At 53.0% G+C, this 24,860-nt stretch overlaps 1 protein-coding gene across 4 annotated transcripts in view; it reads right to left on the bottom strand.

Moving 5' to 3' along the window:
• KATNIP (katanin interacting protein) overlaps positions 1 to 24,860 on the bottom strand; it is a 194,856-nt gene that overhangs the window by 5,309 nt on the left and 164,687 nt on the right. For all 4 annotated transcript variants that reach the window (XR_008666428.1, XM_055340414.1, XM_055340415.1 and 1 more), the window contains exons 17-24: positions 21,821 to 22,546; positions 20,576 to 20,781; positions 18,323 to 18,401; positions 11,793 to 11,970; positions 7,022 to 7,187; positions 3,901 to 4,058; positions 2,353 to 2,417; positions 1,041 to 1,151 (exon numbers count right to left, since the gene is read on the bottom strand). Coding sequence is in view for 3 of the 4 variants with exons in the window: in XM_055340414.1 (XP_055196389.1) it covers positions 1,041 to 1,151; positions 2,353 to 2,417; positions 3,901 to 4,058; positions 7,022 to 7,187; positions 11,793 to 11,970; positions 18,323 to 18,401; positions 20,576 to 20,781; positions 21,821 to 22,546 (1,689 nt within the window). In the remaining variant the exon portion in view is untranslated. The remainder of the gene's footprint in view (positions 1 to 1,040; positions 1,152 to 2,352; positions 2,418 to 3,900; positions 4,059 to 7,021; positions 7,188 to 11,792; positions 11,971 to 18,322; positions 18,402 to 20,575; positions 20,782 to 21,820; positions 22,547 to 24,860) is intronic.

Below are 24,860 nucleotides of genomic sequence, written 5' to 3'. Positions count from 1 at the left end.
AGCAGGCTCGGTCGAATCAACAGAGCCTTCTACCTCCAAGGAATCACTAATAACAGTCAAACCCACCAGGAATCATTTATCCCAGGTGAGGAGGAGGGTGTCACCAGGGGAAGGAAGGCAGGACAGGGTCCCACTGGAACCCAGGGACCCCAAATAGGTGTAAGGCAGGCTTTGGGACTGGACCTGCTCTGGCAGGACACTGGGGTGGGTGGGGGATCACAGGCAAGCACCTGGAGGGGTCGGGCAGGTGACGTCAAAGAGAGAGACACCCCCCCACACACACACACAGCTCAGAGGGCAGGGCATGGTCTCTACAGCGGGTGCCCAGCTCCACACTCACATGCTGTGTGACCTTGGGCAAGTTACTTAACCTCTGTCTCAATTCCTCATGTGTCAAACGGGGATAACAGCATTCAATTCACAAGATGGTTGTGAGGGCAAATGAGGTTCCGTGGGACAAGGCCTCCCAGAGCGAGCCCTCAGTAAAATATTAGCAATTTGTTTTGGGGTAGAAAACAGCAAGGACACGCTTGGGGTAAAGGGCAGTGGACACTCAGGTCCAGCCTCCACTGGCATGTCTTGCTAATTTCTCAAGAGGAGCTGAAGACTGAAATTTTCATGTGAAACCCCCCAATTTTTAAAAACTATTAGCAACTAATCTGAAATATTTAAAAACTCAGCAGTCCAGCGGTTTGCGTATTCTGGTGGGGGTGTTCCACCAACAAAGGGGTCCATGGTCAATAAATTCAGGACAACACTGGGTTGAATACAGTGCCACAGGCTGCGTCCTGCAGGCCTTGTCAGAGCCTTTGGAACTCCAAAGCACCTGTGGTTCTCCAGGAGTGGGTGCGGCTGGTACCCTCTCCCAAATGCCTGGGCCACGGGCGGCCCCCCAAGGGTCAGCATCTGACCCTGGAAATAGCCCACTGGCATTTCTCGTCCCGGGGTCAGGCTCCCACACGGACATGTCCTCTCCTTCCTGGGACCCTCCTGTGCTCCCCTCAGTCAGGGAGAAGTCCCCTTCTGCCTCAAAAGGATACTGTTTTCCGACAGAGGGATTTTTTCTCCTCGCTCATCATACAGCTCCAGGCCTGTGAGACCGATATAATAGGGGTCACCCCAGCTGGTCAGGAGCTGCAACTGGAAGATGACTGGGACACGTTATTAAGGAAAAACAGGCTTAATTTTCTGAGAACAAAGCAAAACAGTGACAAAAATAATATACTTTGGGGGCCTCTACAGATGAATGAAAGAAAAAAGTCATTTTTTTTCTCTTACTGAGACTGAAGCCCATCCAAATATATGTGGCATTAAATTTTCTTTAATTTAAACTGCCTATGTGTATGTTTTAAGAATTAAAAACCCTTCTCTGAGTCCTAGGAGACAGGAGGACAGGACGGGAGGTGGGGAGGCTGCTGCTCTCCAGGGAGCTGGCAGGATGAGAACCATGTGTGTCACAAACTCACTGTGTGCTGGCGCTCAACAAAGTGACCAGGGCTCACACCGTCTCATGCCTCAGTTTCCCTGGTTGTAAAATGACAAGAACGAAGTACCCGTTCCCTCCCCCACCCATGTCAAGCGTGCAGGGAGGTTAAGGTGGGGGGAATATGTGAGCTCTGTAGCATCAGGAGGGATGGGCTGTGGCCCGGTGACCCGCCAATGCTGAGTCCCGCAGTCCTCAGCCCTGTCCCCCACCAGCTCCCAGCCCTCCAGGAGTGGGCAGGGCAGGAAAGGTGGCTTCAGGCAGTATCATAGCCACAGGCAGTCTGTTTAGGAGAACAGGTACTGAGAGAGCCAGGCTGCTCATGTTCATGAACCTGCCCTGCCCCCTCCCAGCTCTGTGGCCTTGGACGAGTTGCTTAGCCTCTCTGGGCCTCAGTTTGCTCAGCTGTGAAATGGGGATGCTCGCAGCATCGCCACGCCACGCTGTGGTGAGGACTGAGTTAACAGAGGCAACCCACTGTAACGGCGCCAGGCCCAGGAAGGATCCAGCAAATTTGGGCTATCATCACTTCTCTGTTCGCCTCCTCCCTGCCTGGTCTCAAGGATGGCCCTAGTTCAGTCCCTGGGGAGAGTTCGGGCTCCTCTGGTCCCTCCCAGCTGGGTGGGTGCTGCCTCCCAAAACCTCAGCCAGCCAGGGCGCGGGGTCTGGAACCCTGTCACCATCCCTGCCCTTGCAGCACCCAGTGAGCTTGGGGGCCCTGGGAAGCCTCCCATCCTCCCTTGGGCTTCCTCACATGGCGCCCCAGCTCCCCAGCTGTGGCCTGCCTGGAACCCCGACACTGCCTCTCCTGGGGTTCTGGGCACGGGCCCCAAGGGCCCAGGATGCGCAGACGGGCAGGAGGAGGATACAGCCGCAGGGCATCAGGGGCGCCTCATAGTCCATGGTCGCACGCTCCAGGCTTTGCAGGTCGAGCCTAAAAAGACACAAGACAGCACCGGGAAGCAGAGGATTGCAGTGACCTGGCAGGTCAGTGACTCCGCAGGTGGCAGGGTGGGGTTCCCTGACAGTGAGAGCGACCACTGACGTGTGTCCCGTCCCACTGTGGGAGACTCGGGGCCCTCGGGCTTGTCCATATGGATTCTTCTTGCCTCAGAACAACCCTGGGAGGTGGGTCCTTTTATAGCTGTGGCTTGTGGGTGCGGAAGTGAGCACAGAGAATTGAAGTCACTGGCCGAGGGACACACAGCTGGTTAGGTGGCACAACTGGGATGTGACCGGAAGTCGTCTGGGTCTAGAGTCCGCTCTTAACCACCCAGCCCTCCTGCCCCTTCCTGAACAGGGCGAGACCACGCTGTGCTGACAGCTGGATGAGACTCCCAGTGCAGTGACGGCCTGGAGAGAGTGCTGGGCTGGGTCGGGCTACCCTACGGGGAGGTCAGGGAGCCAGTGCCTGAACTAAGGAGGGGACAGCCACAGAAAGATCGGAGCTGAACCTTCCAAGTAGAAGAGCAACGAGAGCAAAGGCCCTGTGGTGGGAGGTGGAAAAGCACCAGACGGGCTGGAATGTTGGGTGGGATGGGAAGTGGGCAGGGAAAGGAGGCTGGAAGGTGGGGCGTACCCTGAAGGCTTCGGCTTTGTGATCCTGAGCAAGTGGCCTCAATGCCCACATCTGTAAAATGGGCGGAATAACCCCTCCTTCAAAGGGTGGGTGGAAGGAGTCCCTGAAGGATGCATACAATCAGATCGGGCACCTGGGAGAGGGTTCTCTCCCCCTGCACGCTCCTCCCCTTGGGGCCTCCCTCCCTGGTCCGGGGCCAGTACCCTCCAGGCCTCGCTGGTTTTCTTCCATTTCAAGGGCGATGTTATAATTAAGTGGCTGTTCCCAATGACCGGCCCAGGAAGTGATCCCAGCCACAGTGGAGAGAAACTCATTTTGTGTTGTGAGCTTGGCCTCTGGCGTTGGGACACTGGGGGGGTTTAAATGAGTAAACGCAACGTGGCATTTACAAATTGCCGTGAACTTAATGCGGCTGAGACTGCGGCCAAGAAATACCGGCGCACCCATGAAATGTTAGGCTCTCATTTCCTCTCTGAATCTTTTTAAACCAGGAATTCAGAAACAAGAGAGAGAAGGCCCTTCCCCGAATTGGCCGGCGGGCATTTCTGGAACGGAGGCCGGCTGCAGCCTCTCTTCCCAGCAGGAAGTGCAACGAGGCATTTAAAAAGCTCAGGCACTCCAGACTGTGGGGAACCCAAACATCCCCAGACAAGGTGGGCACATCCCCCGGGCTTCCGGGGAGGCTTGGCAGAGCTTTAGAAAACCGCCAAGTTGAAAAGCGATGCGTTTGATCATCATTTCAAAACCTTTAGGTAGAGGCTTCAGAGCGATGCGTGAAGCCAGCAGCCCGAGGACGGGGAGGGGACGACAGGACGTTCCCGGGGCTGCTCGCCCTCACCTCCGGGCCGGCTGGGGCAGCTGGCGAGCCTGGAGGTAGTCCACAAAGAGAATTTCTTGAGCATAATCAAAGTGGCAGTTGCCCGGCCCCTTCCGGATGAGGAAGCCCTCTGGAGGGGAGACACACAGGCCGTCCAGGGAGATGTGCACGATTTTGGCCTAGCAAACAAAAGGAAAAACATGCCTGAAGAAAGGAGGCCAGCCAGCGTGCGGGCCGGCAGCTGCTGTGCATGACAGAGGCCCGCCCGCAGCCCCCAGGCCCGAGAAATCGCTCGGCCTGGCTTTTTTCTCCGACCAGGACCACTGGCCAGGTCCACGCTGTCTGGTGCCATCTGCATCCCATGCCAGGCACTGTGTTGCGCACTGGGTGGATGGCAGGGGACCAGGCAGGTGAGGCCCCTGCCATGGGGGACCCCAAGTTTCAGGGGTGGCACCTGACTTGCGCCCCCCCTCGCCTGCCACCCCGTAGCTGACCAGTTGCAGTGGCTGGAGGTGGTACAACGTGGCGGTCCAGGGCAGGGGGTTCGGGTGCCCTGATACTCATCACTAGCAGCTCTGCAAGTTCTTACCTCACCTCCCTATGCGTCAATCCCCTCCTCCGTTAAATGGGCTCACTAATGAGCTAACTTATGTAACACAGTGCCTGGCACGAGGTGTGTGCTCAGCAGGCGGGCACTCAGTAAATGCTGGCTGGGACACGGATCCTTCTTCATACTCCGGCTCACAGCTCACCTACCCCGGGGGCCAGGCCATCTATATCTGCCTCAGGCCTGGTGCAGAGTGGGCGCTTACCAAGAGCCCGCCGAATGGGTTAGATTGGGGCCAACATGCTCCCCCGGCCTAGGACAGATTTCACCAGCCAGAGGCTGGGATCCACCAGCAAATCTCAAAGCCTTAACGGGCAGGGTCTGGGGTGGCTCAGCTCTGCTTCCTTTGGGCAGGGGGGCGGTGGGTGAGTACTCTCTCTCCGGCTCACATTTTGGGATCAGGACTTCCAGCATCTTCATGGTGAGCAACATGACCCAAGTGATGACCAAACTGGTAGATTTTCAGCTCCGGGGGATGCAGAAGGGCTTTTCCATGCAGAAAGGAGCCCTGCCCTGGGTCTCACTGATAACTAATGTGCACCGAGGCCCTTCATTCCTTCAGCAATTTGGGAGCTCCCTCATGGCAGCCAGTCACGGGGCACATAAGCCTGAAAAGTGTACGGTACATGGCTTCAAGTGTGGTTGGATATGGGGACCCAAAAGCTGTCTCTACATTTCCCCACTCGGCTTTGCTTAAGGCTGATTCAGACCCTGGCCCAAGGGTGGACACACACAAATAGAACTGTCACCCGCTGGCCATGCAGTTGGACCAGGGACACGGAACTGGACCAGAACAATCAGCGTGACTCCTGGGGTTTTGTTGGCTCGCCTTGAATGAAGAGGTCCCTTTTCGGCTAGCCAGAAGCTGGCAACAGAGAGCAGAGGTCCAGGAAGGCCTTCCTCCACAGAGACTGCCTCCTCTACGAAGTGCTCCTGACTTCCCCAGGCCTCTGTTTCTTTCCTCAGATAGAGCTTTTATTATCACCTCCATCTTACAGCCAAGGAAACTAGTTCAGAAAGGCTAAGCAATTTGCTTAAGGACTCACTGCAGGGATCTGAGGCCCCATCTCCAGCATGCAAGGCCCGGCTCTAACCACACGCCAGGTGCTCATAAGCAGGGTACCCAGAGGGCCTTGGGGCACACAGGCACCCAAAGCATTTTTCTGGGGAGGGACAGAGTTTCCATCACCTGCCCTCTGGGATCCCCCTCTCAGATTGTGTCCATCTCTCCACCCCCCTCCATCCCATGGTGGCCACCTGTCACCGGCACCAAAGCTGATGGTGGCCAGGCCTGGGAGGCAGGGGCCCTAGGTCCAACATTTCCAGGTAGCGAATCCAGGCCACAGGGCCTCAGCTGATTGGCTCAAGGGAATGCAAAGGCCTGGGGCATGAGTTGAGCCAGAAGAAAGCTTTCTCAACGCCAGTGTATCTTACTTTTTAAATGTGCTGAACCTTAGAGTGTACTTGGGAGACACCAGCATGGCCTGGGAGGATCTGTAGACCCTACAATCAGATGAGCTGTTGCTCCAGAGGGTAAGCGCCTGGGGGCCACGGACTCCATGGTGGCCAGCTCCCACAGTGCTGCAGGCCCCACGGGGCCCATGGAAGAAATTCTGGGGCACGTGCATGGTGGGGAGCCACACCTGGGGCTCACAGGATGCAAGGCCTGGCTTTGTCAATTTCTGCATGGCAGAGGATGATGACCACCTTCCCAAGGCAGGTAGCATCCTCTTCCTCCCCATTTTACAGATGAGGAGACTGAGGCCCAGGGAAAGCAGGCCACTTGCCAAAGGTCACATGGCTGGTTAGGGTCAGAGCAGGGATTCGGACCAGGGCCTTGTGACTTCAGGGCCCCAATGGCACTGCTGTATCTTAGGGGACATTATCACCATCACTTGTGTGTTCTAGGGAGAGGGGACACACCTATCAAGCCCACAGTCATATGAGGACAGAAAAACCCATGCAAAGGGCACTTCTGGTGCCTTTTGTCGAAGTACAGTGGAGACCCCTGCTTTGTCACATCCTGACGAAAAAGAACATAGTGTGTGCTCCAAGCCCAGTGGGTGTGCCCTGGGGCTCTCACGGTGTGTCCCTAGGATGAGTGAGTGTATATTCTGAACCTCAGTTTTTAATACCCTGAAAGATGGGGTATTAACTTCCCAGAGGCTGGAGTGAGGGTCCCATGAAATGAATGAGTACAGAGCCCTCAGCTCAGGACCTGGCCCTCAAAGAGCTCAATGAACAACAGGGCCCCAAATTCACCACTACGGTTCCGGGCTGGACCGCTGAGGAACCCGGCCCCCAAGAGAAGCAAAGTGCTTCTGTGTCCCAAGTCTAGCCTGGGAACTTTAGCCCATATTTGGTGTTTGCAGAAGAAGCAAATAGCAGTGCGCTCTCTCCCTGGCTGTAACCCCCCCAGCTCCATTTGGAAAATTCTGGAAGATTTATGCTCCTCTCTGGCAGCCATGCCAGCTATTCATCAAGGCACCGTTTCCCTGACAGTGGACTGAGCGCGGCTGCTATTCCCCAGCTTACCCCGCGATAGGTGTCCTCGGGAGATTTATTGTAGTTCCAGAAGCGCAGGCCTGCGATGCTTTCAGCTCTGTCGAAGCGGATCGTGACCATGTGGTCCAGGCCAGGCGAGAAGGGGATCAGCCACATATGCTCATCCTCCATTGTGATGTTGGCTCCATCGATTAACCTGCAAACAGTGGGGAGGGAGCAGTGAGGTAGGGCTTGGCCATGACCTGTGGGAGAAATCAGAGCAGGGGGTCTATGCCCCTTTATGGCCCCCTGCACCCTGCCTGGTGTGAGCCTGGCTGCACTGGGCTTGTTAAGTGGAGGCAAGACTCATTACAGCCACTGTGAGGGGCCACAGCTCATCCGTAAAATCAGACAAAATAAGGAAACTGGAAGAAATAACAGCCTGTGCTATTAAAGGTGCAGTGAAATGATCATCAAGGTTTAAAATAAAGAGGGAAATGTGTCATCTTTCAGGACCGTTTAACCTGGGGATCCCATTTCTGACATTGTTTTCCTCTAAGGAAAATTCGTTCAGCCTGCAGGAAAGGCTATCTGCACAAAAATATTCATTATAGTGTTATTTATGTCAGCAGAAAAAGAAAAAAAAAACAGGGATCCCTGGGTGGCGCAGTGGTTTAGCGCCTGCCTTTGGCCCAGGGCGCGATCCTGGAGACCCGGGATCGAATCCCACGTCGGGCTCCCGGTGTATGGAGCCTGCTTCTCCCTCTGCCTATGTCTCTGCCTCTCTCTCTCACTGTGTGCCTATCATAAATAAATAAAACAAAAAAAATGAAGATATTTAAAAAAAAAAAAAAAAACAAAAAAAACCCCATGAGGTCTCAGAATACAAAGGGTTAATTAAGTAAATCTGTCCAGTTAATATGATAATTGTGAGGATGATGCAATGATATGGAAAATGATCTTAATGCTGGAAGCTGAGGACAGGAGCCAGGAGAGACCACGCAAGGATGAAAAACACATTTGTGTCAGAGGGGATGGGAGACAGATGCTTTTCTCTATTTTCCAAACTTTCTATAAAATGCTGTATTGGCTCTACAGAACATTCTGAAAGAATTTGATTCCTTCTTTCTGGTGTCAGGTGAGAGAGATGCTAAGGTACTGGGGTGAGTTTGTCGGCTCTTGGTGTGAGAAAAGCACCAGAAGGGGCAGGTGTGTCTGTGGGGGGCTGGCCTGGCCAGTAACCATGCGGCCTGGGCAGCCCACGGAAGACCCTCGGCCTTAGGAGGGAGCCCCTAGCTCCTTGTGTTCTTCTCAGCTGCTGTTCTAAATGAACTCATCACCTTGCCCACATTGTACTCCTATCCTGGCCAGTTTCCAGATCTTCTGCTCTGCACATCCTGCCTCATCCCCCTCAACCTGGCCTGTGTTTGTCCCAAAGACCACCATGCCGCTGACTGCCCTGAACTGCCCAGCACACCGCAGCCTGGGCCCCAGGCTGTTATCCTTATGGCTCTGGCCCGTGTCCAGCATTGCCACTGAACGACCTGGCCCCAGGAACAGGGGCCCAACTCTCAGCTTCTTGGGCAACCCTCCCCCCTCTTCTTCCTAATTTCCTGGTGACTTTGAGGCTGCCGCATTGGGAGAAATTCCTAGATTTTAAAATAAACTTTTTTTTTTTCCTTTTACATTTTAAAGTTCTGGATTTGGAATAAATCTTACAATCTAAGTGTTCATCCAAGGAAGTAATGTTTCTTTTTTTTTCTCTAAAAGTCTGTTATTAAATTGATGGATGGTGTGTCTTACAATTGCTGGCATCTTAAAACTGAGGAAACTCAGCAATTTAAAACAGAGGTGTTTGTGGAATTAGGCTGACTGGAGAACCTTCCATTTCTTTCTAAAAGCAATTACTTCTGTGTCCTAGAGATGGGGCTGCCTCCATACCAAAGCTGTTACCTGATTCTGAAAGTAGAGAGAGTTGTTGAAGTGTTTATAGTTGACGGTGAAGGAAGGTCCCTATAGACACCATCAAGAATATCCACATGAACTTGATGGGATGAGCACTGGGTGTTATTCTATATGTTGGCAAACTGAACACCAATAAAAAATAAATTTGTAAAGAAAAAAAAAAAGAATACCCACATGACACTTCCCAGCTTTGTCCACAGAAATCGTGACGAGCCCAGTAGCAATGAGCATCTCTAGTGGCTAGATTATGGTCTCTAAATACCATTTCCCAGCAGAAGGAACCAGGGCTTCTTGGGAAAATATGGCTGATTCCACATTTGGGATAGGAAATATACAAGGGGAGCCTAGAATATCTTGTCACATCAGAAGGCAGGAAAGCTGTCACACTACTATTTTAAAAAAGGATCCAAGAGCTCCCAGTATCTAATAACATCAATAAGATAAAACTACAATAAATTGAAATCCTTCAAACATAGTGTTTAAATCCATGATTTATGATGGTCAAACACAAACTTTTAAAGTATGTTAGAAAAACAATTTTTTATTTTGCAAACTGAAAAATTAAGGGAAAGAACCCAAGCACTTAGACTGCCTTTCCAATTTGCATTGTACCTCAGAGTAACCAAATCATTGAAGAAAAATTTATCTTTATTGATAAAAAAAAAAGAATGATAGGACCCACTAGTGCACCATCACCTTGCAATCAAGTGGATCTAGCCACTGAGCACTGACTGTCAATGTCACAAAAAGCCTTAACACCAGACACTCTATATGTCCTGAAGGGAATTCACAGTGACATCCACACCCCCACGGTCATATCTTGCCCCAATGGTCAAACCTCAACCAGATGAGGTGTCTAGATCTGATGAATAATTTACAAGAAATACAGGAGCTTGAGGAACAGGTTAAACAGTACCACAGAGATGCAACCAGTAAAATCCAGACCCTACAGGGCAAACCCTCCCCTTCTTTCAAAAGATAATTTGTAAGAAAAAGTGAAAAAAGGAAGGGAGCCTAAAGATTATAAGAAGTTAAGAGACATATCAGAGAGTTGTAACATAAGGTTCTTAATTGGATCTCAAACCAGCCAATCACAAGGCTTGGACCTTATCTGGACCTTAATTCAAGAAACAAAAAAGGAAGATGAGGAGACAGTCAGGGAAATAGGAACATGCCGGATGTCTACTAATTTAGGGAATCACCAGTAATTTTTAGGTGATTCCTAAATCTCACTCAGTAGTGAGATTATGTTCCTTTTAAAATCATTGTTTAGGGCAGCCCGGGTGGCTCAGCAGTTTGGTGCTGCCTTCAGCCCAGGGTGTGATCCTGGAGACCCAGGATCGAGTCCCACATGGGGCTCCCTGCATGGAGCCTGCTTCTCCCTCTGCCTGTGTCTCTGCCTCTCTCTCTCTCTGTGTGTCTCTCATGAATAAATAAATAAAATCTTTAAAAAAAATAAAATCATTGTTTAGAGCTACATACTGAAATATTTAGCAGAAGTGCTATCAGGCTTGGGATTTGCTATGATCACATAATCTGGGTGGAGGGGACGGTAAGTGGGCGGGTGTGGATGAACAAGTGGGGCCCGCCTTGTGATCACTTTTGCAGCAGGAGCTGGGTCCGTGGACTCCAAGCCTGAGTATGCGGGAGTGTGGTCCGCCAATATGCGGAGTGCCGAGTAGTTCTTGAGCAGACACTGACTGCAGGCATGAGGGCCACGGGTGAGGAGTCCCTTATGGGAGAGCAGGGAGGAGTCTACCACTAACTGCAGGTGCTCTGGGCCAGGCAGGGGGTGCAGGTGCAGTGTGGCGACCCCCTCCCCGCCCTCCAGCCAGGGGACTTATCATCCTCTTTCTGCCCTACACCTCTGATAAGGCAAGCGAGGCAGGGGAAGACAGTGGAACTCAGTGGGCTCCAAGAAGAGTCACTACAATTTTGTTATTATTACTATTACAACTAGAGAGGTTAAGAAACTTATGAGCTGGCAAAGGGGCAGAGCCAGGATTGGAACTCTCATCCCTCTGACCCCTGTAGGCTCCCCCCTTTGACACCTCCAGGCAGAGCCCAGGCCCTGCAGCTGTCCCGAGCAGGGGGCCCAGCACCAGTCTGCAGTGACGGGCATGTGGACTGATACTATTATGCCAGGCTTGCCCTATTATTGACTGGCCCCAGTCTGGGCTTATGAAATCAGACAAAAGCAAAGGAAAGCACCCACAGCTGCCTGCGGAGACTTCCAGAGCCAACCCCCACCCCGCAACCTGGAGCAACGGAGATCTTTCAGCCCGAGAGGTGGGGTCACTCATGCTCAGATGCAGAGCTGGCTCAGCAAAGGCTGGCCAAGGTCTCACCTGCATTCCTGGCCCTTCACTAAGCGTGGTGAGAACAAAGCACAACTGCATCTGGGAGCAGAGGAGCCCCGCCCACCACTTCTGCCTGCATGGCCCTGGGAGGGTCACCTCCTTTTCCCAAGCCTTGGTTTCCCTTGACTCTAAAATGGGAAGACCACCAGGGTGGTGCAGTCAGTTAAAGGTCTGACTCTTGATCTCAGCTCAGGTGTCAATCTTGGGGTCAGGAGTCTAAGCCCTGTGTTGGGCTCCACACTGGGGGTGGAGCCTACTTAAATAAATACATAAATAAAATGAGAAGACTGCAGACGCCCAGGGGTGGCTGGGGAAGGTGGAATAGGGAACACCGTGTGATGTTGGAATCTGGAAAGATGTAGAGCAGCTCCCCGAGCCCCGGCTCTGCATCGGAGCCTGAGCCACCCCGCCTCTCGGGGGCCAGAAGCGTTCTGTTGCTCATGGTTGGAGGAGATGGCCCTGGGAGTCCCTGTGGGAGGCTGCCTACAGACACTTACTTGTCCAGGGTCCGGGAGTCATCGGTGTACTCGGGGAGGTCATTTAGGTCTCTGGGGGAGGCAGTGATCTGGTGCAGGCTGATGGGCAGTGCCTGGCCATCCTTGCCCACCACTTCCAGGCCTGTGAGCCCCAGGTAATGCGGGTCCCCCCAGGAGGCAGTGAAATTCAGCTGGAGGCCTGTAATGGGAGGAGAAGCGGCCCATGAACACTGGAGGTTCCAGAGGAGGCTCAAGACAGAGACCTAGAAAGGTATAACCTCAGCCTCTGTGTTCTACCAGCGTGAGAACCCAGACTGGAATGAAAGTGCCTTCAGGGTGGGCTCTCTACCTTTTCTCCTAGTGACCCTAGGGCCTGGGACACTGCTGATGTTCTGGAAATGTCTGCAGGATGAATGGACCAGTGTTTAAATCTGCACATGGGGGCTGCCTGGGTGTCTTGGTTGGCTAAGCGTCTGCCTTCAGCTCAGGTCATGATCTCAGGGTCCTGGGATGGAGTCCCACGTCAGGGCTCCCTGGTAAGCAGGGAGTCTGCTTCTCCCTCTCCCTCTGCCCCCCACTCATTCTCTGAGAAATAAAATCTTAAAAAAAAAAAAAAAAAAACAATAAACCTGCACATGGCCCTGGATCCTTTCTCATGCATCCATCATGTTGCTCTACTCTTCATGCTTCCCGTGATGCTTGGCTAACAGACCTTGTCTATCTGGCTTCTACCTAATAGTCTAACCTCATTTCATACTAGGGAGCAAGGCTCTACCCAGACAATCTTTTAATCATTCACATTTCCATTCCTCTCTCCCATCACAGAGCCTTTGCACATGCTGTTCTTGCTAGAACTCACATGACCTAGTGTGCTTACCCTTCATATCCCGACTCACTTCCTTAGGGAAGCCCTTCTGACTTCTTTGACCACATCAAACCTCTATCTACAGCCTGCCATGTCACAAGTGAACTTCCACTTCCATGCTCTGGTCACCACTGTGATCTTGTGACCATCTGGTAAATAGCCGTTTGCTCTGCCAGATGGCGAACTCCCTGAGAGCTGAAACCCCATCTGATCTGCTAGATCTTTGTGTCCTCAAAGACTGGCACAGTGCCTGACACATAGTAGGAACTCAGTATAGATGGGATGTTTTAATAAGTACACAGAGGGGTGCCTGGGTGCTTCAGTCGGTTAAACGACTGCTTTCAGCTCAAGTCATGATCCCAGGGTCTTGAGATCGAGCCCTACATTGGGCTCTCTGCTCAGTGGGGAGCCTGCTTCCCCCTCTCCCTCTGTGATCTCTCTCATTCTCACTCTCAAATAAATAAAAAATCTTAAAAAAAAAAAGTAACTACATGGAGGCAGCTACATCAATCTATACAGCACATCAGAAATGGGCATTTCATACCAATTGGGCACCATCACAAGACTTCCCAGGATTCAGAGTAAGGAAGTGACCTACAAAGGTATGCCCATCTTTTTGCTGCCGCCTCACCCCTGCTCCACCAGGGACCATCTAGAAGTGACTCTCTGTGGTCCTGGGGCATATTGTCCAGGTGAGTCATCCATTTGCCCGGATAGCTCAAACCAAATGAAGCCTTGGTCAGGCTCTGTCAGATATTTGGCTAAAACTTCTCTTTTCTTACTGGTCTCCCATTAGAGCAAGCACAGGCCCAGTGAACTCTCTACACTGGGAGAATGTGGAGCCTCTTTTACCACCCTTCTGGGGGGCTGTGTTAGAAAACTCATACTCTTTGCAGCTTTCACAGAAGGCCAACCCTTTAGTGCTGGAAGGAGGCTGCCTGGATGTCACGTGGTCCCACCTATTTCAGGTCAGGTGTGGAAGCAGAAGCCCAGGGAGGCCGCAGGGCATCCCTATGGCTAGGAAGTGAGGCCAAGCCACCCAGCCTCCCTGGAGCTCGGCTTCTTCTCTTACACGTCATTTCCAACATGCGTGTTGTAAGTCATTCTCAGATCCCTCTGCTCTCCATGGGGTCGAGGCAGCCCTGAGCATCTTGGGGGTAGATGGAAAAGATGTGACTAGCAATGGGATCAGGCACATCCTAGCTTCTCATAGCAGCAACGGGACGCAAAATGGCCACTGATGCTTTGCAGCGTGACTTTGCTGCTTCTCCCATCCAGACACAGGAGCCCATTTATCCATTCCCTGAGTCCACTCCCTGAGTCTGGGCCTGGTGATTTGCTTTGGCCAATGGGAGAGAAGCAGAGGTGGTACGGGCAGAGGATGTAAAGCACACACACGCACTGGGGCTTGTCCTTTCTCACCACACTTGGGAGGTCTGCCGTGTGAAGGAACCAGGTGAGACTGGTCTCCCTATCTCTCTGGCCAACAGCCTCCCATCTGCTTGGAATGAAGACATCCAAGGTCATTCAGCTGCCAGCCCATCTGCTAGCTGACCAGACCCGTGAGCAGGCCCTGAAGAGGACAGCCAAGCCAGCTTAGATGAAGACGGTTCAGGCAAGCCAGGGAATTATGAGTCAGTCATGGATTAAACAGTCATGGCTTAGTGTGCTAAGCCACTCAAGTTTGGGTTGGTTTGGTCTGCAGTGAAAGCTAATCGATATACTCCTTTTCATTTCAAGTCGGTGTTCAAATGTCATCTCCTCAGAGAGGCCTTCCCTGACCATATGCGCTCAAATGGCACCACCTCCCTACCAGCTCCTGCCTTATTTTTTGTTACAGCACTTGTCACTACCCGACAATGTATTCTTCATTCATTTCATTCATTTACTTGTGTGTTTTCTCATCTTTCACTAAGATGGAAGCTCCCTGAGGGGAGGAGCTCTGTTGCCTTTGTATCCCCAAAGCCTAGGACAGTATCTGGAAAATAGACAGTCAATAAAAGTTTTTTTTTCTTCTTTTTAGATAAATGATGGGTTGAAGAGTAGGTATTCAGTAGATAATCACGGGTAAATGAATCAAAATAAAATCACTGGGATGCCCGGGTGGCTCAGTGGTTTGGCACCACCTTCAGCCCAAGGTGTGGTCCTGGGGTCCCGGGATCGAGTCCCACATCGGGCTCCCTGCATGGAGCCTTCTTCTCCCTATGCCTGTGTCTCTCCCTCTCTCTGTGTGTGTCTGTCATGAATAAATAAATAAAATCTTTAAAAACAAAACAAAATAAAAGCACTGAGTTTCACCAAGTTCATAGTGAATGGCAAACAAATATTCATTGATCATCTACTATGTACAAAGCCCTGTCCTCGGTCCTGGAAATCCAGGCATCAACACACAGCAGAATCTCTCTGGGAGCTTCCATTGCAGTGAAAATGGACAATGAGCATATAACAGACATATAGGAAAGTTCCACAGAGCCACAAATAGCATGGAGACAAGAAGGCACAACTTGTCAGGGAGTGACTAAGTGGATGGGGGAGCAGTCAGGGAGGGCCTCTCTGAGGTGGTGATGCTGGAGCTGAGACCCGGGTGATAAGGAGGAAGCCATCATTCCTCAGCATTCCTGGAAGACCATTCCAGGTTGAGAGGGCAGCAAGGGCTCTGGGACAGGAACAAATCTGACCTGTGGTTAGGGGCAGTGGAAGAAGATGAGGTCAGAAGGGCCGGTGTGGGGGGGTGCTAGATCATGTCATGAAGTCCAGATTTTCTTCTGTCTGTGGTGGGGAGCCACTGGGAGGGTTAGACTTTGAAGCAGGGAGCTGACTCGAACCCCTCTGCATCTTGGAAAATACACTTGGGTTGGGGGTCAGGCTCTCCAGGGAGACCAGGGAGGAGGCTGTTGTGATACTGGTGCCCTGGACAAGGGGTGGCCCTGGTGAAAATGGGGGGGAAGCAGACAGATTCAGGATCTGTCTTGGAGACAGCACCACCAGGATGTTCAGTGGCTTCTGCAGGGAAGGAAAGAGACAATGTTTTTGACCCAAGCAACAAAGTGGCTGTGGGTACTGGTCCCAAGAGGCAGAGTACACGATGGCAGAGGGAGTGGATTTGGATGAGGGGATCACCGTGAGGGAGAAATGCAACCTCCCCCAGGCAAAACAAGAGGTGGCCGCCCAGCCTCTCCCCAGCCACCCACTTTGCTTGCTTGGCACGACGGACTGCAAGGGCATCTAATTTGGGGTTGCTCCAAAAGCTCCTGCTCTCCTGTTTGAGCTAATATTCACGTTCTATATTCATTTTCCTCTGGTGTATCAATTAGTATTTATATAAATGGAAATTAATTTTGTTATTTCTCTCCCACGTTTCAACTCTCTCAGCTACTTTCCTATTCATCACTGCTGATATTTGCAAAACGCCCAAAATTAGTGTCATCTGCAAATTAGCAAGTCATATATCCCCTTTCAAAACATTAATAGGATTGGCCATATTTACCAACCCCAGCGCATCCCCCCGGGTCACGTTATCAAAGCTCTCTCCATTTGCACAGGCTGGTGAAGTGGGTTGAAGATTTGAGACAGTGGGGGAAAACAAAAAGGTTCAGACAAGAGAGATTCGGAAATCATATGCCTCCAAAAAGTGCAGAGGATGCTTGGTCAGGAGGTTCTCCTTCCTACTGAGCAGAGCAGCTGAGAAATCGCACGTTCCTTACGGCAACAAGGGCTCTGAGCTCTGCTCCAGGGCAACACTCCCGAAGGTATTGAAATACATTTCTGAGAAAGGTCAGAAGCCGCTTCAGCAGGAAGGACATTTACAGACAGCATCTTTGGGGAAATGATCAGATGAAGGGGATGGTGGCTGCCTCCCGCCAGCCTCCTTTCCCTCCTTCTCTGGCTGTGGCACTCTGACCTCTACCAGGGCTCCAGGGGGCGGCTGACCCCTGGTCTCGGGGCTCCAGGGATGTGCCTCTGCCTCAGGTGTGGCCAATCCCAGTTTTGCACCTCACACACCCCCACTCCCCACCACAGTGAGCCGCAGCCATTGGCTTACAGATGGCAGGTGACCAAGGCAGGCCGAGGAGGCCTGATTCTGGACCCGTTGCTGGACTCCCTGGGAACCAAGGCTCTCATTTAACTGGGATTGCCGGCCAGAACGTGAATGTAAAGCCAGGGCTTCCAGGGGGACCTGTTGTGTGGATGGGTCCGAGTGGGAGAAAGGCAAGAGAGAGCAAGACAGCGCAAAGAGCGGGAGAGAAACACCAGGGCATGATGACATCATTTGCACCCCCAGATCCAGCTATATGGACCCAATAAGAACGGAGTGTTCACTGAGATACGGCAGGGAAAGCCTCAGCAGGGTGCCTGAGTGGCAGACAAAATCAAGCCCCAAACCAGGCTCTTGCCTGCCCTAGGCTGGCTCTAGAAATTCTCTGTTGTCTCAGACTAAGTGAGAGAAATTGAGAGAGTGTTCTGGAATGTGAGGAGCCATGAGGACTCCAAGTCAGGTATCTTCCCCTTCTAAGAGGGAATTTGTCTTTGGGAAGTGAGGGAGGCAGACACGGTTCTCGCTGGGCAGGTGGGCAGGCCTCTTGGGGAGGAAGTGGGTGACAGCAAGGCCTCAAGAAAGGGGTGTCGAGGCTGCTGGGGGTTGGTGCCCGGGTCCCACGCCCACCCCTGGGACTGAAGGACTCACTCCTCCAGGGGAGGGGAGTGCCAACAGCCTCACAGTTGAGTCCTCCCACCCTTGCTTCCTTGTCCTTGCCTGTCCCCAGGGGCAGCCCGCATCCCAAAACTTGCAGATACAGACACATGGAGCCCTGACCCCTCACTCAACTCAGGACTGGTTCAAAGGGCCTTTGTAGCTCCAGGGCTCCCTCTGCCCATCCTGCTTGCTGCCCTCCCTCAACAGCTCGCCCCAGGGAACCCCAGCAAAGAGTGGCTGACAGAGTCTCCTGGACGGGGCAGGGGAGAGAGATCCATAAGCCAGGGCCTGGGGTCTGAAGATTCCCCAGGACGCAGCACAGGTGCTGGCTGAGTGTGTGTACTGAGCGGGGAGGGAGCAGCTGGAAGGGTAAATGGGGAAAAGAAGAGGGAACAGACACAGTGAAACCCGGATGGGGTTTGCTCAGAGGCCACAGACATGGTGTTTTAAAAATATCATAATTAGCCACCCAACACTTAAATTTTTGGAGATTTCACATAAATATCCAAATCTCTGCCTTCTCAGAAGACCCAGCACCCTGGGCTAGTATTCCTGCTGCCCCCGCCCCACCTGGAATGGGGAAGATGCAGATTTTCTTTTATGCATACATCTGGGTTTGAAGGTCCCAAATCACTGGACTGACAGATGCCTTGGATCTCTTCCCGTCTGTTCTATGCTTTCTGGGCTCTAGCTGCAGCCTCCTGGGTCAGGGCTACAACTAACACATAAGATGTCTGCACTCAAAATACAAAAGTGCCCTTCTGGAAAGGCCTGCTGCAGAGAGGTGTCCCTCCTCCACAGTGATATAGACCTGCCACGACCAGCGAGCCAAGTCTAGGCTGTGTTACCCCCCATTCATCCCGTGGCTTGGCATCTTTGTGCCATGTACAACCGGCCCAACTGTCCGAGGGTCCCTGACCCAGTAGCCATGGCTCTCCCTGGCCCCTGATGCTCCTTCTTCCCCTGGATACTGTCCCAAAAGAGGATACTCACAGATCCCATGGTAGATGCCCGGCTCTGGCGTGGTTACTTCAGGGACAGGGGGACTGGGTGGCGGCTCTAGCCCCGGGATCTACACATGGGTTAAGGGAGAAGCAGAAGGAAAGTAGGTGACTTTTCTGATACCCGTATAGCTGGCTGGCCATGCTACTATCCACCCGAGCCCCAGATACTCCCTTGTGTCTTTTCTTGCATTTTCTGCCACCATGGAAGCTGTGTGACTGATACCATGGGCAGACCCAGAAACCCCTGTGTGTCTGAGTCCTTGCCAGCACCTCTTGTTGGTAGGGGAGGAGTTTGAGGCCATCGGCTAAGGTGAGCAGATTTTCTGGAGCAGAGAAAGACCCAATAAATGTTTACCTAGGGAGCCTGAGGAAGGAGGCAGGGAGGAGGATCAGCAGAGAGGGATGGAGGGAGGGAAGAAGGGGGAAAAATTCAACCACAGAGAGTGGCTCTCAACCTGAGAGGCCTGGGAATCTGCCTTTTTAAAGCTCCTCAGGTGATTCCCAAGGGAAGCCAGGATAAAGAACCCCTGGTCTACAGGCAGACAGAGGGGGCAGCCACACCCCATTTCCCAGATCTCATGGGTACATCTTGCTCATTAGATTGCTACACCGTAAGTTAGGGCAAAAGGGCCTTTACTGTTTTGCAGACAAGGAGGCTGAGGTGCAAAAGGAGGGGAAGCTGGCTGTCCGGGTGTTAGAGTTTTTTGGTGGGGATGGTCTTTCAGTCCCGGGAATCATGGAACCCTCGGCCTGGCCCCTTAGACATAGCCTCTTGAGGCCCTTTCTTGCCTGGCTGTGGGGAGGAGGGTGAGGAAGATGGCCTTCCAGGAGCATGCACGACACCAAGCAGCTTCAGGCCACCAGGGGAGGCTACTGTTCTGGCACCCATGTGCCTTCTCATGCCTCCCAGAGCCTCCTGGGACTCTCCCTGGTGGATCTCTCCCTGGTGGCTGCACTGACCTGGACACCGAGACAGGGCGGGTGAGGCTCCAGCCCTGGCACTTTCTAGGGTTGTGACACTGGCCTCCCAGAACACGGGCTCCTTGTCTCTGAGACGGTGAGGATTCCTTCCTGTCCCTCCCAGGCTGGATGTGATCAGAGACCCTTAGAAGCATTTGGAAAACGCTGGGCACATGAAAGGAAGCCTTCAAGGTCAGCTCCCGACTGGAGACCCATGAATCACTTCTAGACCACAGACGTGCTGTGGCTCACAGAAGGTTTGAAAGCCTTCCCACTTAGTTGCCAACGGTTTTTAATTGGGACATTTTCCATAAAAGCCCAGATTTCTGGCTTCTCCCGGAAGAAATGAGGACAACTACCAACATGAACTAGCAGCTCCCGTCTGTCCTGAGAAGCAGGGGCCTTAGCACCCCCTAGTCTTGCATGACACTTCTGCCTGGCCCTGCAGATTTTTACCCCCAGTGAACACAGTGGAGATCTGCACACCACAGCCTCACAACCTTGCCGGGCCCTGCCTTCTGTCCTCTGGTTTCCAGCTGTCCCCGCTCCCCTCCCCCACCCTCTGTAACCATCTCCTCTTTCTGCTAGGGTCTCAAGACCATCCCTGGGGGTCCTGGCTCTCCAGATTACTGGTTCTTCACTTAGACTGACCTTTCCCCTGAATGTCATCTTTCAGTTCCTAAAAAATTGGTTTATGAGGTTAAAAACACAGACTTTGGAGTCACGCATTCAAGTTCTAGCCTGGTTACGTTCCTGCTGTGTGTCTTTGGTCAAGTCACTTAACAGGTCTGAGCCCTGATTTCTCAAATGCGGATATTGGTGATCCCTACTTGTAAGGGTGACACGATGCTCTATCACCGGATTGCCATATGTGTGCAGAAAATGATGGTGAGGTGATCATTATTTTAATTCTAAGGCTGCCTATTAAAAGCGTTCCTAGTCCTTTCCATCAGAAACAACAGTGAGCGATCAAACCGCAACCCAAAGCAAAAATTCCCCTGAGACTGCCAACCTCTAAATTACAGAGATGACGCAGAACTGATTTCTCCTAGCTTTGATTAAAATTTGAATACTTTCTTCACTTTGCTTAAAAAAAATAAAAAAATAAAACATAATTAGAGAATGAAATATGACACAGAGGACCAAAAAATGAAGTAGAAAAATGGGAAATGTCAAAACAGTAGCACCAGCAGCTTAAAGGCCATCCATCTTCATCCCTCCTATTCCACTCGGAGTCAGGAGGAGAAATGTCTCCGGGGGCCCCCTTCCCCCCAAGTCCTACCCGGTCCTCAGCCCACGAGCCGGCCCGGGTGTAGGGCCTGTCCCCCCCATCGCTGTCGGCGGTGCTCGGCCTCCTGGGCGTCTCCTCGCTCTGCAGGCTGCAGGGGCTCGCCACATCCACGTCAAAAGTCTCATCTGAGCAGAATATGGCCTCCAGGATGTCATCGTCCGTCGTGAACAAGATGGTGTCTCCAAAGTGCTCTGGGGCTGGATGGGATGCCAGGGAGAGAGGAAGAGTCAACTCACCCCGCCCGAATCACAATGGTTTGGAGAGCAGGGACCCAGACCCACCAACCTCTATGCTAAAAACCCCATCCCCAACCACCACCAGTTCCTGATTTTTTTTTTATTTTATTTATTTATGATAGTCACACAGAGAGAGGAGAGAGAGAGAGAGAGAGAGAGAGAGAGAGAGAGAGAGAGAGACGGGCAGAGACACAGGCAGAGGGAGAAGCAGGCTCCATGCACCGGGAGCCCGACGTGGGATTCGATCCTGGGTCTTCAGGATCGTGCCCTGGGCCAAAGCAGGCGCCAAACCGCTGCGCCACCCAGGGATCCCCCAATTCCTGATTTATGTTAGGAAGCCTCCCTTATTATTATTCACACATTTGCAAATGGGATTCACATGCCCCAGGAACCACTGGGTCCTAATGAAGGGATCTAACCTAATGAGAGTCGTGATCCGGCCTGAAATGAGAGATGCTTCTAAGGTGTGGGGGAGGCACCTTAGCAGAAGCTGTTGGGGCCCCACCCAGGTGCCTGCTGATGCCTTTTGGGGGGCTAGAGGTTTGCCTGGAAGGGCATGGGAGTTACACCCCCAACCTTGGGGAGCCCTGCTGCTCTGCCTTAAGGCAGGACAGACCCTGCAAGTTATGCTCCAGAGCTCCGTTCGGGATCAGGCTGCAATTCGGCTTCCCCCTCGCCCTCGCCCTGCCTGGCATCTCCCATTCTCATCCTGTCTCTCTCCTTGCACCACAGGCTCTCCTGGGAGCACCCGCAAATAAGTCGCTTGTAGAAGAATCCCCCCTTCTTCAAGGCAGAAGCGGAGTAAGGACTGCACCCAGGGGAGGAGTTAAAATGAGGTCAGCTCTTGCGCCCCCCACGCTACAAAAAGCGAGGAGTGAGCCAGGCCCAGGAAGAAGAGAGACCCATCTGTCACTGGCTAGCCAGGGCCTTTTGTCTTTCCTCAGAGCCTCAGCGGGTAGCAGGTAGGGGCTTCCAGAACATTCTTACAGACATACTGTACCTCCCGTCAGGGTCCCTGAGGCCTTGGCGATTTCTCCTTTAAAGATGCACTGTGCGTCTAGCAGCATGGTGATGTCCTTCACGCCACGGAAGGAATGTATCCGAGATTTATTGTAGTTCCATATTCGGATCAGGGCGACTTGGCAAGGGTGCACGAAGTCTATGGAGATGGAGTGGGGCTTGCCCAGAGTGAAGGGGGCCAGCCAGACATGCATGTCGTCCTGGGTCCTGTTCACCCCGTCGATGAGGTTGGTGACCACGCGGGGGTCCTTCCCGTAGGCAGGTAAAACATTGATGTCAGGGGGGTCCGCGCAAATGTTCGCGATTTGCACTGGCTCCCCCTCTGAACTGAATATTTCTATTCCGTTGAGGCCGACATAGTGCCGGTCCCCCCATGTGGACTTGATGTCGATGACCAGGCGCTGTCCGTAAGGCAAGACAGGGATTTCAAAGTCACTGCCGTCGTCGGGCTCTCCGGGGCTGTCCTCCAGGCCTCTCCTTGGCTCTGGCTTCTCCTCCTTGCCGGGGGGCAGCTGCTCGCCATGCCGGCTGCCCTTCTGCTGCTGCAGGAACTCGTCCAGGATGTCCCCCTGCAGCTCCATATTGGAGATGCGTCCCCGGTGGGAGCGGTCAAAGGCGCTGAGCGAGTCCCAGGACTCGTGCAGCGTGTGCTCCTGCTCGCTGCAGCACCGGGAGCGCAGTGGCGTCTTGGCGGACTGGGTGTCTTCTGGAAGAACACAGGAGGGGTGGAGCCCCATTAGCGGCAGGTGTGCGAGTGGGGACCCTTACAGATGGTCCCAACTGAGGAGCTCTCGGCTAGGTGGGGTCGCCCTCGGGAGGGCATTCTAGAAATCAGGGGTGGGGGGGGTGTTGCTCTTGGCTGTCTCAACGCCTAGAGGCCCTCCTGGCCTTTGACCAGGGTGGGACCAGGATGGGACTCTCCTGCCCTGCACAGGACGCTCTGGGCCTCGGGTCACACGCCAACATTCAGCTTGGTAAACACTGATTATGGTTACCCGAGTCTCGATTCTGGTTGTTTTGCAAAAAATGCAAAACATTTTTCAATGTACTTTGGATTTTCTAAGAATGTGGCCCACATGCAGATCAAGGGCAGACCTTTTGTTGTGTGAGAACCTTTGCAGAGAAGCCATCCTACACTTCAGAGACTCCCAGGACGGGGTGGCCTGGCAACAGCGCCTGAGTCAGCAGGCAGAGGGGCTGCTCTGAGGCCGCCCTGTCACCTGACTCAGGATATTTTCAAAGAACGGATGGAATGCTCGCTCACACAAGAACGTTAGGTGGGGAGAAGCCAGCTGTGCTCTTGCGGCTGCCGCAGGACCCTGGTTATGGGCAGTGGGCACCCACGTGTAAACATGCTGCTTTCTGGGTGCGGAGTCATGAGGACTTCTAGCTTCTTCATCGTCACCTGATCTTCTGAGCTCCCCAGATGTACTATTTTTATAACCAAGAAAAAGTGCTATAAGAATTGCCAACAACACAGGTATACAGGTAAGGAGTTTACTCCTCTGTGTGGCTAGGCTGGCTTCAAGAAGGGAAGCCTGCGTCCCAGCATGTGCGGAGCTCAGGCCTGGCCCTCAGGGGGCCAGCTCTGAAGGCCGCACTCTCCTCCCTGTAGCACAGAAGAGGCCCGGCATGCACCCCCCGCGCGGCCTGTCCTCACAGCCACGCTGTGGCTAAGTGCCATGGAAGGGTGTCATTCTGGAAAAACAGCAGCTGATAGACACTGACGTTCTGTTTTTCCTCCTTTCATATTGGACTGTGCCCTGCACTCCATTTTCTGCCTGTCTCCTAGGGGGCCTGGCTTCATCAATTATCCTCTCTCTCCAGAACCCTCTGTCACCCCTTCCCCACTGGCACCTTGCCCTCTCTCTGCCTGCAGACATGCATAAATCTCTCCTACTGGAAAGAAAAGGGAAGCTGGACCTGATCTCGTGGCTTCCTCCAAAGGCTGCCCTATGTTCTCCCTCCCTCGGCTGCAGCCCCTGCGCCCTCCCCACTCCCACCTTCCCTCAACCCTGCTATGGAGGGGGGGGGGCTCTGCAGAGTTACCTGTTTGGTGCACCTAAGACCCACCTGCCCTCCTCCTGATTTTCCTTTGGGGATGCCCCCACCATCAGACCATCCAGATTAGGCGAATGCTGCCAGCTGTCCTTCTGGGTGGGGAAAGGAGCTATGGAGAGAGAGCGGCTCTCTTTAAACTGGCGCCCCTAGGTGGCAGGATGTTGGACAGTGCCAGTGGCCACTTTGCTATGCTGTGAGTGGCGGGGGTGGGGTGGGGTGGGGTGGAGGGGTGGGGATCCTGGCTGATAACGAAGCCAACACAGGGAACGTGAGCAGAGATGGAGAGTCCTGATGACGTCATTTGAGCCCCTGGATTTAGCCATGCCTGAAGCCAGAGCCCCGGTGGCCTCTGTAAGAGTCCTGTAATTCCCACAACCCTCCACTGAGCTGACTTTCTGCAAACCAGATACAGAATCATGATGACTTCCAGGTGGAGTCTCCCACTTGACAGTCCCTCCTCTGCTGGCTCAGGGCTTGGGAGCATTTGTGCTTCCTGTCTCTCCACTGCTGCTGTTGCCAGCCTCTCCACCCCCTAGCCCTACCCCGGGCTTCTGCCCAGCCCTGTCGGGTCCCCTCTCAACACTGCCCTCCCTTTCTGAGCTCACCCAGCCAGCTTCTAGTTGCCAGGCAGGCGATGCTCAATTTTCTATGGCAAGTTCTGGCTTCTCTTCCTCAGCCACCACTTTCTGGGCCCAGCGACCCCCCCCACCCCACCCCGAAGGTTCAGAGGTGTCCACTCTGTCACTTCAAGCTCCCTGTGCCTGAGAGGGAATCTGCCACTAATTCCTCCAATTGGCATTGTCTCCCCTAGCTGGGAATGACCAGGGCCCTGGGGGAGGCCCTCCGGCTTCACTAACCTCCCTAAAGATCAGCTCCGCCGTGTGGGCCTTTCTATTCTAAACCTTTTCCTGCCCATCTGTGGTGCCCTCTGCCCTGCTGAACCTCCTCGTCCCCCTCCT

Source organism: Nyctereutes procyonoides, unplaced genomic scaffold, assembly GCF_905146905.1.
Source record: "Nyctereutes procyonoides isolate TBG_1078 unplaced genomic scaffold, NYPRO_anot_genome, whole genome shotgun sequence".
Classification (NCBI taxonomy): Eukaryota; Metazoa; Chordata; class Mammalia; order Carnivora; family Canidae; genus Nyctereutes; species Nyctereutes procyonoides.
Note: the sequence above shows the minus strand (reverse complement) of the source record. Positions and strands in the feature narration are given on the sequence as shown.